This window comes from Salminus brasiliensis, chromosome 7 (assembly GCF_030463535.1).
Source record: "Salminus brasiliensis chromosome 7, fSalBra1.hap2, whole genome shotgun sequence".
NCBI lineage: Eukaryota > Metazoa > Chordata > Actinopteri > Characiformes > Bryconidae > Salminus > Salminus brasiliensis.
The window spans coordinates 40,316,875-40,330,427 of record NC_132884.1 but is presented as its reverse complement, the minus strand read 5'-3'; the positions used below and the strand labels follow the sequence as shown (position 1 = coordinate 40,330,427).

Genomic DNA, 13,553 nt, shown 5'->3' with positions numbered 1-13,553 from the left:
GTTGCGGGAAATAAAGCGCCCAGGTTTCCCCGGTGCTGGAAGGGCTGAAAGGGAAGCGAAGTTATCAGGCGCACCAGTGTGCCATCCCTGTTAGTGTTTCATTAAAAAAGACAGTCATTTGTTCCTCCATTCAACCCAACCTCAACCCTCCACCCCACCCACCTCTCTTTTCCAATGTCAAAAAGCTTTGTGGAGAAAAATAATAATAATAATAATAATAATAACCTTGGCTTGTTGCCTGCGTTCCTTCCATTCGCAGGCATCACATCAGCGTTAAAGAAGAGCCACTGGACCCAGAAGAGCATGAAGGGCCTCTGTCCCTGGTGACGACAGCCAATCACAGTCCAGACTTTGACCACCACAGAGATTACGAGGACGACCACGGGCACGAGGACATGCTGTAAGGCTGCAAGGCTGTAAGGCTTCTCCTTTCCCTCGGGAGCCTTCCTCCTCTCGGAGGGGCCGAACTTAAACTGAAATCATCGTCGAGACCACTCCAGGCCTAGCAAGCCCACGGCTGGATTCCCGGTCCTTTTTTTGTTGACAGCTATAAATGAATTAAAAAAAAGAAAAGAAGAAAAAAAAATTATGTTCCAATTTACAAGTTACTCTTAGTGCCATTAAACATGATGAGATAAACGTGAGAAACTTAAAAAAACAAAAAAACAACAAAAAAAAAACGATCTATTCCATTTGGGAGTATTTTTGATTTCTACTTTTTGGGTTTAAAGACAAAGACAAGACCAAGTGCATCATCATTTCTACTCGCATTCGATAAGGAGCCATTTGGTACTTGGGGACTTCTCTTCTCCCTCATCTTCACGTTGCCTGGCCTGGTGATGAGACCAGAGTGGACACGCAGAGAAAGACTGCCCTTCCTGCCCTCTGAGTCTGCGCAACACTGATTGATTACAAAACTACAGAGGAGCACATCCCTCCACCCCTCATTAGCCCCCTAAACGGACACGCCCTTCACCCAGAGTGTGTGTCGCACAGGTGTATGTGAATTGAGTTCGATGTCACTGCCTTCAGGTCATCTTAGATTTGCTTCCATCACAGCTGGGAGATATTCAGTAAGTCTGGTGTTTTGAGGGCGAATAATAAAAACCCCTTTGTGCCCCCTCTGTTGTTCTATGCTGTTATTTGCTCGATTATTATTATTATTATTATTATTATTATTTGTTTTATTTCCTAAAACTGATCAGACCTCATGGCCATTGTTGTGGAGATTCTGTACGATCAGCACTTGATGATGAATGTGTAGAGTTGTTGTTCTGTTTGCTGTTAAAATTCACATTTTCTAACCATTTATTCCCATTTTCTTTTTTTATGAGAAACAGAATGTCTGATTTTACCAAGTAGTATTTTTCTGTCATTTATTCCACATTTCAGATCGCCACATCACACACACACACACACACACACACATATATATATATATATACAGACCAGCAGTTGAGGTCCGTCTGCAAATGCACTACTCGTAATGAAGGCTCTCTCTCTCCACGCATCAATGAAGTTTAATTTTCACAAGGGAATGAATGACAGAGAAATCAACGCAGGTTACGACTTATCATTATACAATTATACTTTCAAAAATCCCCCTCACCCCCTTTTTTTTCTTTTTATTTTTTTTTGCGACGCTGTGTTCGCCGCAACCGAATCGCTGATCAGAAAAAAAATCGCTGGTGTGAAGGGAAAAGAATTAAATGTCAGAAAAGAGGAGAGGAAGCAGCAGCCAAGAGATAATAGTTAGACAAAAACTCATTGTGATTCCAAAACGAAACTGTCAGCATAGATTAAACTTTCATTTCTTTACTTTCTCTGTGAATTACAGACGGTCGGCAAGGTTGGGATCCTTTAAAGCGCATTCCCTGTTGTTTTCATGTCTCTCTCGTTTCCCCACATCACTACCCACTCGGCCCACTCTCTGTGTTATTAGCAGTTGTTATTAATTACGCATTGGATTACGAAGAAAAAAGGGAGGTTAAACAGATTTACAAGCCAAGGCTGGCATTAGAAGCCATGACCACTGAGCATTACAGCAATGGGGGCAGCCCACTATAACCGCATGCATCTGGCTACTTTACCTTGGACCTTGGAAAGCAGTTGAAGCAGTTGGTTCCCTCAAATTAGCAAACCCACCAACAACCACGGGGGTGTAGGACTGCAATACGCAGGGGCTCTGGTTCCCGACTGCCTGCAGGACATCGTCAGGACTGTAGAAACGATTAGCAGCTCGTCCAAATTGTGCATATCGTCGCGGCCCTGCAGAAACCTTGTATCTCCATTTTTGGCTTTCTTTACTTTTTAACATAATGCCTCATAGAGTCTCATGGTTCTTCTGAACATTGTGGCGAATGGACCAATAGAAGTGCTCCAGAATGACTTGTTTAGTTTAGTAAAATTACTTTTTAGTTTGGGATTTTGGAGACGCAAGGTTTTTCCCAGACAGCGGCGATATGAGATCGACTTACGACTGCAATCAACCACTTTCTGTTTCCGTCGTTAATTTATTATTTCCATTTTTATTTCCATTGCTTGTGTTCTTTACGTTGGGGATGTGTCCACCATTATCTGTGACTACCAAAGAGAAACTACCAAGTGAAATAAAAGAAGATATTCTGCGTTCCATGCAATAGAAAAGAAAAAAAAAACAAGGCCAAATATCCTCTGCGTTCTCCCCGGAGAACGGTTCCAACTGCGTCCGGCTTGTTGGGGAATGAATTAGCTCAACTGTTCAACTTTCACTGACGTTTAAAGCCAAAGGGGTTGTTCAACGGGCAGCTGCAAGTCTTCGCCTTTGACCAAAATAGGAGAGGAGGGGCGGGGCGGGGCAGAGACTGGGACACAAACACATGACCATATCATAGAAATGTATGTATGTTGTCGTTGGGCCAATGTTGTGATAGGGACAGCTGTAGAAGACATCCGTGGAGGTCCCCATGTGTGCTAAAATGCAGGAAAGGGGGAAGATTTGCATAACACAATGTGAAGAGAGATATATATATATACGTACTTCAAACTGGACCACACAATGATGACATTTTGTTCTATTTTAGGGTTGTCTTTTTGTTGTTGTTGTTTTTTTGTTTTTTTTTTCATTATTATTATTATTTCCTCTGAAAAAAGATTGTATGCCACTTACTAGTATGTGAATCCAGTCCCTTTTGTCCTTTGTTAACCATGGTAAACTCTCTCAATGATTGTGTTTTAGGTTCTGTCAACTTATTACTTTTTTATATTAAAAAAACACTCCTGTCAACTAATAAGCTGGGTACAAGGTACTTTAATGGCAGTTTTATTTTTAGTTTTTTTTATTATTATTATTATTTCCTTTGTAAATCTCAAGCACGCAAGTAAGTATGGCAATCTGTGAATTGAGCAGACATCCAGGCAGCTGTGGATTAGGCTGGGGAAGCCAGAGAGCAACTACAGGACAGACGTCTTGATGCATTTACCCAAAGCATCTCTCTCTCTCTCTCTCTCTCTCTCTCTCTCTCTCTCTCTCTCTCTCTCATGGGTTAGCCTGACTTTCTAGGACTAGGAGTGGGGAGGGGCCAAAAACAGCAGGTAGTTCAGATTATCATCGAGATCATCCTCCGCATGTGTAGCTCGACATTACTAAAGTGATTCCAAGCAGCATGAGAAGAAAACTGTTAGTACGCATACCTCAGTTCAAACCTATAGGGAATGATCAAAGAGAAAAAAAAATGGAAATAAAAAGAAGAAGAGATACCATTTCACTCGGTTGCACTTAGTCGTACGTCCTGCATGTTTTAGTCGAAAACTGTAGCAAATGATATTTTAAGAAAGAGTTAAGAAAAAGATATAAAAATGCAAAAAAATCTGATCATCTTTTTTTTTATGAACTTTTCCTTTTGTTTGGTTTTAGCGAACCAATCCGAACCTCAGGCCTTCTTGTTTTTTGTTTGTTTGTTTGTTTTTTGAACTGAAGCAAATCTGCTCACCAGATTTTCTTTCTTTTCCCAAACATGGTATGCTGTTTTAGAGGCTTTTGGCTTTTGTGGGCTTTTATAAGTGTAGGTTGTACATACATCACATTATAATAACACCCCTGTGTCCTTTAGTTTTCTGTTCTTCTGTTTTTTCTTAATTTTTCTTAATTTTTCTTTATTTTTCTTGACCTTTTTGGGCTCCTTTTAAAGAACAACAACGAAAAAAAATCTGTTTGTATTCCCATGTTTTTTCATGCTTTATCGCAACTGCTTTGTATTGACTATTAAAAAAGGAGAAAAAAAAAGACCCGAAGCAATGACAAACTGCTGTATGTATTGGAATAGCAAACTGTGCTGCAAATAGAATTATATATTTAACTTAGTAATCCTTGCTTTTTACAAATACACCAACAAGGGGAAAAAAGTCCTACATGCAGACATCTATGAAGGAGAGAGGGTGGCGGGGTGGGAATGAGTTGTCGGGGATAATCCCAGATTTTTGGATTTTCGACGCTGTAAAATAGAAAGCAGTCTGTTATCACTGACCTGAAGCATTTTGTACAGAGTCTTTCCCCCCGTCTTTGTGTTTAAGCTGTTTTCGACACTCCGGCCTTTTAGCTGCCCCGGCCTCCGCCTCCCTCCGCGGCTGTCCGGTCTAGATTACGAGCTCAGAGAACGAGCAGACAGGTGTGTTTCATGGAGAGCTGTGGTAGAGTCATTGGTCAGTTATTGGTCAGGTTAATATTTTCTATAAAACAAGGACAAAGAAAAATATGCAGTGCCAAGATGTAAAGGACTATTAACGGTAACCTGAGGCTTCATACCTGCCGTGGATTCTTGTTGTTTTTTTTTTGGTTTGTAAAATGTTGAATATATTTTTGATCACCGTTGTGTTCTTTCTAATTGTAAAGCTCGGTAAACCCAAGCACAGGTCTCCTCAAGCTTATCTAAAGGCTGACTAGTTCTTTTTCTCCACACATATGCACATATCAGAAGGTGCAGATGTCCCATCCCTCAACCTCTGTGAGCGCTCGATTACAGGACAGAACGGCAGAATTACACAATTACAGACCCTACACACTCATTCACACTAATCCTGCCCTGATTACGTACATCCTTCATCCCTATCAGTGATGTTTTCTGCTATGCTGTACAACCACCCTCCTGGTTCTATTCTGAAGGGACCGTCTGTGGAAATGCCGAGTGTTTTCATGGCCCATCAGACCTATCACTTGGTCGCTGTCGAGGCTGTAAACCTGTACAGTAATGCAAGTTCTTCTGTTTCTTTTTTTCTGCCTCTCTTTTCTCCTCTTCTGTTAAAGAACGGATTATTCCCATCACCCGCTCCATCAGTCTGTAATCCCTCCCTCACTCCCTCGTCTGTTCTCCGCAGACTATTATGTTAAAGTCGGTCTCGGCCGCCGACTGGAGCGTTCGATAAAATGCAATAAAAATGCTGGTTGTTCAAACGCTGTTTCTGGGAGCTGTCATTTCCACCGTCTCACACTGTAGAGGCTGAATGGTGGTCTTAGTTCTACGAGCTGAGCCGGACTAAACCCCCTCCTTCCTTCTACATTCACACACATTCATTCTCACAAAGCAGCTTCTCTGAGGTTCAGGTCTGAGCCTCCTTGGGGCAAGCCAGCAGAACCCTGAGAGGAAGACTTGAGGGGAACCCATTGTGCTTGGGTCCGCACCAGAGAACAAAACAGTAGTAGAAGAAATGTCCAGATAGACTGAGGCTAAATGAGGCAAGCCACCAGTGCAGATCACAAGCTCGGTGTCACTGTCCACTCGTCTTCAAGCAATGCCATAGAAGAACCACTTTTGGTTCCATGAAGAACTGTATTATTAATAGAGACGAGCGAGTGTGAAGAACCTTTATAATAAGGCAATGTTCTTCAGACTTTTAAAAGGTTTCTTCATAAAGAACCGTGTTAGAGGCGAGTCTTTACCTCAAGCGAAGTTCTTTAGATCTTTGAAAGGTTCTCCATAAAACAAACATTTGTAATAGACAAGCGTGAAAAGTGTGAAGAACCCTTATGTTGGTAAAGATCCTTTACATCAAGTGAAGGTTTATTTTAGGTTTTTGTAGACCTTTAAAAGTTTCTCTATAAAACAGAACAAACCTTTGTAACAGATATGAGTAAGTGAAAGTTCTTTAGACCTTTGAAAGGTTCTTCTGAAAACAAAAATGTAATAGACATGAGTAAGTGTGAAGAACCCTTATGTTGGTAAGAACCTTTACATTAAGTGAAGCGTTTTTTAGACCATTGAAAAGTTCTCCATAAAACAAACGCTTGTAATAGACAAGAGTGAAAAGTGTGAAGAACCTTCATGTTGATAAAGAACCTTCACATCAAGTTTTTTGGGTTGTTTTTTTTTTTTAGACCTTTAAAAGGTTCTCCATAAAACAGAACAAACTTCTGTAACAGATATGAGTAAGTGAAAGTTTTTTAGACCTTTGAAAGGTTCTTTATGAAAAAAAATTGAATAGACATGAGTAAGTTTGGAGAACCCTTACGTTGGTAAAGAACCTTTACATTGAGTGAAGGTTTTTTTTTAGACTTCTTTAAAAGGTTCTCCTTAAAAAAACATGTTAGTAATAGAGATGAGTGAGTATAGAGAACCTTTATTTGGAGCATTTACATCAAGCATAGACTTTTACAAGGGTTCCATAAAGGTTCTCCATAAAGAACCACATTAACAGATATGAATTAGCCAGTAGTAGTAGTATGTCTTTATAGTAACCCATTTGCTTGATGTAAAGAGTCTTTAGGTTCTTTAGATCTTGAAAGGTTTCAATAAACAACGGTAATACACATAAGTGTGAAGAACCCTTATGTTTGCCAAAAAGCTTAACATCAAATTAAGTTCTTTAGACCTTTAAAAGGTTCTCCATACAAAAACAAAACATTTGTAAGAGATGTGTGAGTGTTAAGATCCTTTGGGGCAGTGGTGGCTCAGCGGTTAGAGCGCCGGGATATCAATAACAGGGTTGTGGGTTCGATTCCCGGGCTCAGCAAGCTGCCACTGTTGGGCCCTTTACCCTCTCTGCTCCCCGGGCGCTGGAGTTGGCTGCCCACCGCTCTGGGGGTGTGTGTGTACTCACTGCCATGAGTACACGTGTGAGTGTGTGTTCACTACCAGATGGGTTAAATGCGGAGGACACATTTCACTGTACAGTGACAAATACGTGCACCTTTACCTTTATATTGGTTAAGAAGCTTAACATCAAATGAAGTTCTTTAGACCTTTGAAAAGTCATAAAGAACCATGTTTATAATAAAGGTTAGTGAATGTGAAGAACCATAATTTTGCCAGAGAACATTTACATCTAGCAACCTTTAAAAGGGTGTCATAAAGTTTCTCCATAAAGATCATTTACATTAACCCATCAGCTTGATGTAAAGAGTCTTTAAGTTCTTTAGACCTTTGAAAGGTTCTCCATAAAATAAATTTAATAGACACGAGCAGTTGTGAGGAACCACAATGTTGGTAGAGAACATTTACATCAAGCAAAGGCTCTGTATCCCTTTAAAAGGGTTTCATAAAGGTTCTCATAAAGATAATTTACATGAACCCAAGAGTCTTTAGGTTCTTTAGACCTTTGAAAGGTTCTTGTGAAGAACCATAATGTTGGTAGAGAACATTTACGCCAAACAAAGTTCTTTAGACTTTCCAAAGATTCTCCATAAAGAGCCATGTCTGTAATAAAGATTAATGAATGTGAGGAACCATTATGTTGGTAGAGAACATTTACATCAAGCAAAGGCTCTGTAGACCTTTAAAAGGGTTCCATAAAGGTTCTTCATAAAGATCATTTACATTAACCCATCAGCTTGATGTAAAGAGTCTTTAGGTTCTTTAGATTTTGAAATGTTCTTCATTAAAAAATAGAATAATAGAAGAAACATTATGTCTGTGAAAAAGCCGTACATCCAGCAAAGTTCTTTAGACCTTTGAAAGGTTCTCCATAAAGAACCATGTCCGTAATAAAGGTTAGTGAATGTGAAGAACCATAATGTTGCCAGAGAACGGGTCCCGACAGAGGGATCCAGCTGAGGTGGATGTTTCAGCAGGTCCAGACCACCGGTCAGTTTTTAATGCAGGGCTGGCCGGCGTCACCGAGGGCCGTATCGGTTCTGTTTGTGATCCGAATGTGTCGTGTAGCAGCTAGAACCACAGCCTCCGTCTCCGCTTGCACATTAAATCCTGCTGTAATTAAAGAGACAGTTAAGCTGTCCTCCCCCACCAGCAATTTAGGTAACTGCATTTGATCGGCTATAAATTGTTGCTGCATTAAAATTTCAGAAAATATTAGCGATATGGCTTTCTGGACGGAGATAAACGCTAATGATGACGAGTCGCTTTTTATGACGGAAGCAGGGGGTCATGTTAGCCACTAAACAGCAGACAGGGATCAGGCCTAAGCACTTTTAATCTTGTGAAACAAGCAATTACAAATAGTTGCATTGATTCGTTAAAAAGCTTCGGGTGACATAAATTGTTTCCCGCTTAGCTTATTGCGCCGACGCATAAATGTCATCAGGTGTGTTATTCATTAAAGCCACTCAAAGGCAAGATTTAAAGGAAACAATATAAAACTCATCGCTGCTCCTTTTACCCATGATGCTTTATCACACTTTTGGGCCCCCTTCTTTTTTCATGGTTGTTATCTCTGAGATATTAGCATATTAGCGTCTCTCAGAAGTGGGGATGTTCTCCGTTCACCTGTGAAAATACTCTAAAAATTACACCACTTTCTCATGATGCCGATAGGATTACCATGACAGGGCCTTTAACACTCGGGACTGTACTGGGAAACTTTCTGGACTCGCAGATGCTTTAATTCTATTGGATCTGATCAAGTGGATTCATGTGCCCCTCATCCCGCCACACAGCCATAACTAATCTGAGTATTACGATTCATAAGCACATTGTTATCCTGTACAGTATGTATCACCCTGCATGCCAGACGTAATAAGAGAGAGTTATTATCATGCCTGGGACGCAGCCAAGAAATAATAGCCCCCTGATTAATGACCTCCAATTTCAAATGGAATTGTCATAAAACATGCAAGTCGGTGAAAACGCAAGGCACGAAAAAGCTGAACCGCTCGCTCCCCAATCAATTTCCTACCATGTAGTCTCTACAGTACCTAACTCTGTACACCAGTCATTGCTCAGAAGTCCAGATTAAGTCACAGTACAACCAAATATACTGTCATAAAGGACGGGAAAACATGATAAACAATAATAAAGTCATGCATTTAGAACAATTTTTGAAATATTTGATCACAGCGTTTGAAACACGAGTCATTCTGAATATCGTCGCTGTCCAATGAAATGGGTGACTTTAAAGCAAATGGCAAAAATGTGTTTAACTTTGAATGGAAGTCAATGTACAGTAGTTTAGATCGTTTCTATTGGTCCATTCACCCAGAATTATTGAGACAGGTACAGGGTTCAAACCATGGGCATGTTGACACTTGCACACTTTTGCACATGCGAATATTTGTCTATGCACCCTGTCTCATGTTTTGTCTCTTGTCCTTGCACTACTGTCTCATGTCCTTACCTATTCTGCACCTGAGACTTACAGTGCCTAACAGTGTTTGGTTGTACTGTATAACCCTGTGTTAGTATAATAAGATGAACTGAACTGAATTAAATAGAGAAAACTACAAATAGACAAAAATGGAGATACATGTTTTTTACTGGACAGGATAGTAGTGACAGTTACTCCAACAAATGCAGGGTCAAGTCTTTTTACACTCTTGATTTCAGAAGAAATGAAATGAGCAGGTGTCCCAATACTTTTGTCCTTACAGTGTAATGTGTTTGAAACGAACCTTTACATCAAATAAAGCACCGTTTTCTCTTTTTGACCATGTTGTTTCCAAACTTCCCCACATTGACAAGCAGACTCTCCCACATGGAGGCTCACTCCTGAGTAGATATCACATCCGAAGTCAAACTTTAAAGGTGAAATAAGCTTCAATTAAGCCGCATCATAAATTCGACCTGCCCCTCATCCCAGTCACAGGCCGTCTGCTAGAATTGCAAAGTGCTACTCCAGCTCTTATTATTACGGCACGCACCTTCGGCAGGGGGCTGTACAAATGAAATGGACAGATTAGTGCATTATCTTATTTACATATATTGAGTTGTGGTAACAAAACTCCATTTCTGCTTCTCATTTCATTCTAATTAAAGCGCGGCGGTGCAACGGCAATCCACACAAGAGCCTGCCTTTAATAGTCCGAGCTGGCACGCTCCCAACTCTGCGGCGATTGGCAATTAGCAAAGGCAGCAGCGTTTACTATTCACAGGTTTGAAGTAAAATATAAAAAAAATAAATAAATAAAAAGAGAGCTTGTTTATTAAGTTGGGCTGCTGCGGGCGCTGGCGTGCAGTAGACCTGCCTGCAATTAGATTCCAATTATTTGTCTGTTTTCTGATATTGCAAACCGGCACTTAGCGCATCAGTTCGTTTGACACACGGTGCTGCTTGGTTTAGCCAGTAATTAAAACGTGTTCGGTTAATTAGATGATGACCACTTTATTTCAGGGCCTCTTGTGTTTGGAGGCCTCTTTTTTTTCTTTTTTTTTCATTTGGTGTTGCGAGCACTGTTTGGATCATGGGTTGCCAGACGTTGCGCTAATCAGGCCTTGTTTTGTTTCAATTAGCACCTGCTGTTGAAAACGATGGCGGTCAGCGCTATGCCACTTTCACTGGCTTGAATTGAGGGTTCAATTCTCAGTCTGGGTGACTATGTTGCGCTACACTAATAAGAGTCCTTGGGCAAGACTCCTAACACTGCATTGGCCCACATCTGTAATACGAGTAACCGTGTAAGTCGCTCTGGATAAGAGCGTCAGCTAAATGCCATAAATGTAAATGTAAATAAATGATATGGATACATAAATATGTCAAATTTAAAGAAACATTTTCTAGAAATACAGTCTGGATCACTTTCAGAAGTTAAACAATGACTATTCTTTTAAATCTAATCAAAAACAGTTACCTTTATTGTCACTTTACATTACACAGGTGTACAAGTGAGTGATAAATAAGCATGGTCTCACAATAGTAAACATAAAAGCATATTTACAAAACAGAAATACTACACACTATACACACACTCTCTGTTTACTCATTACTTTTAAAGCAATAAAGCAGTTTAAATGTACATGTTTGATAGAATCTGAATGTTTATTCAGGTGCAGGGTGTGTTTGTGTGGGGTGGAGGTGCGACGGTAGCTTGTGGATAGTTCAGCAGCCTGATTGCTCGAGGGTAGAAGCTGTTTCTGAACTGACTGGTTCTGGTCTTTAAGCTTCTGGACCTCCTGCTGCTGGACAGCTGTGAGGACAGGCAGTGGCTTGGGTGGATGGAGGCCTTAATAAGTCTTTTACAGTGCACTCCAGACCTGGCAACCCATCGATTACGCCCTATTTAGAGTCTCTGTATGTGTGCGGATCCACAAATTGAAATGTTTTCACGCATTTTTCATGATAATTCTGGTTTTCTTAGGTTAATATTACAATCTGAGCTTACTGAGGAAGTCTGCTTGAGTCTTACAAAAGTGTTAATTGTGATTTAAATAAGAAAAAATACCAAAAATGATCTAATCACATAATTTACGCTTATGTGATGTGATTTACGCTTCCTAGCTACCTAGATATCTGTCCTATACTTCTGCTAGTAGCGTTAAGTAGCTGCTTTGATGCCTTTAGCAGTTAATAAAATCCTACCTGCTGGTTTATTTAGGCAGCTTTACCTATAAATATACACTACTGTAGTGCGTATCGGCAAGGTAGCACAACTCGACAGAACACCGGATTCACAAAAGTGTTTATAGAAAGAAATGCATACTTAAATTCATACTTAATGTTGTATACTATATTAGAGACGTTATTTTAAATATGCTTTGTGTTTATGATACTATGTTATGTAAAATGCAGCCTATAAAAGGTTGTGTTTTAAACAGCTACATAAAAACAGAGAATCTTAAGAGAATATGTAAAAAGTTTAGAAAGGTTTATAATTATGTAGCATTTTTGCCTCAAAACATCTCAAAACATAACGTCTTTACAATTATGCTTATGCTCCACTGACGTCTAATCAGGAGAATAGCGCCGATGAGCGCTGTCGTCTTTACTCTGGACTCTTGCTTTGGCAAAGCCAGCTGGATAACTCTGAGAACTGCGTAACCCGAGTCGCATTAGTGTAGTATTATTGTAGTATTACTCGACCACATCAGTCCACATGCTTCTCTACCTTCAGGTGATGCGTCTGGATTTCTCAGCTTGTAAAACGTGTCTGAAAAGCAGGCAGGTGTCAAGAGGAATTCAGACTATGTGTATTTGCCAAAACAGCGCCACCAGTGGATGGGAGCTCTTTTTGTGAATATTAAAATATGTACAAAATATCTTCTTTGCAAATGTTATACATTTCCTGGGGTACAGTTTTAGTCATGTATGTACAAAGTTGGTGGGATATGGGATATGGGATATTGTTGGTGAAAAGCTTGTTCTTTAAGCCTTCTTTAAGCACAAACCGCAAAATTACACTCCCCGACTATAGGGGGAGCCCAGGAGCAATAAACGCCAATTCTTGCAAAATGCTGCTTTAATGTTTTTCTTAGGAAAGCTTTAGAAAATCTAGTCCCTCATTCATTGTATACAGTATTTTTTTTTATTTCAACCAAAGCAGCCAGTAAATGGCATGTAGCATTACCGGTATTTTACTGTGTGATCCTGGAGGCCATCTAGGCAATGAACAAGAAACTGTCCACTATTTTATGTGCTTTAACGGAATGTGTTTATATAACTGTATACCAGTATAGACAATATAACACCCAGCATTACACACCCAGTATTCTTGGTATGATCACTGAACCCACTACGCCAGTCATGTCTAACTATGAATATTCACGTACACTGAAAATCAGAAAGCCACTCTGATAGTCCACGAGGAGACGGGGTTTATACTAGAACATATTTTGCATTATGACCCCTGATCTTCATATTGCATAATCTTAGAAAACACTTAAAACCAATCTGCACTCCAGTTCATTTCCCTACACTTTCCATATTCAAGAAGCATCTCTGAATTATTTAGGTGATGCAAACGACATGAATAATTACAAGTCTTAGGCTTTATGTCACCATGCATTAACGGATGTGACCAAGTTTGGTTTTTCATTTCCATATCGTCAGAGCTCACATTCGCCAGTCTCTAATACTGGGTTGAATCTCATCCACTGAATAAATTCATGTATATATATATATATATATATATATATATATATATATATATATATATATATATACATATAATCTGGATTTAACCTCAAATATATAAACACATCTTGACTATCATGTTGCTAAATTTTAGAGCCACAATTATAACATTATTATTAATGTATTCACATTACTGTTATTATTATTTTGTTTACATTTATTTTTTAGCAATTAAATATAACCTTTAGGGCCTGGCCAATAGAAAACTTACTACTTAATACAGATATCAGTATTAATGGTCAGATTAATGCTGATAATTTTCTGTAGTTATTTGAGATTTTCAT

The 13,553-nt window shown here is 39.6% G+C and overlaps 1 protein-coding gene across 3 annotated transcripts in view; it reads left to right on the top strand.

The window, feature by feature from the left end:
- The window catches only part of foxp1b (forkhead box P1b), a 325,147-nt gene extending 319,736 nt beyond the window's left edge, over positions 1–5,411 (top strand). For all 3 annotated transcript variants that reach the window (XM_072684908.1, XM_072684909.1, XM_072684910.1), the window contains one exon: positions 260–5,411. In XM_072684908.1, the coding sequence (XP_072541009.1) occupies positions 260–404 (145 nt within the window). In that variant the 3' untranslated portion in view covers positions 405–5,411. The remainder of the gene's footprint in view (positions 1–259) is intronic.
- Positions 5,412–13,553: the final 8,142 nt, after the last annotated feature.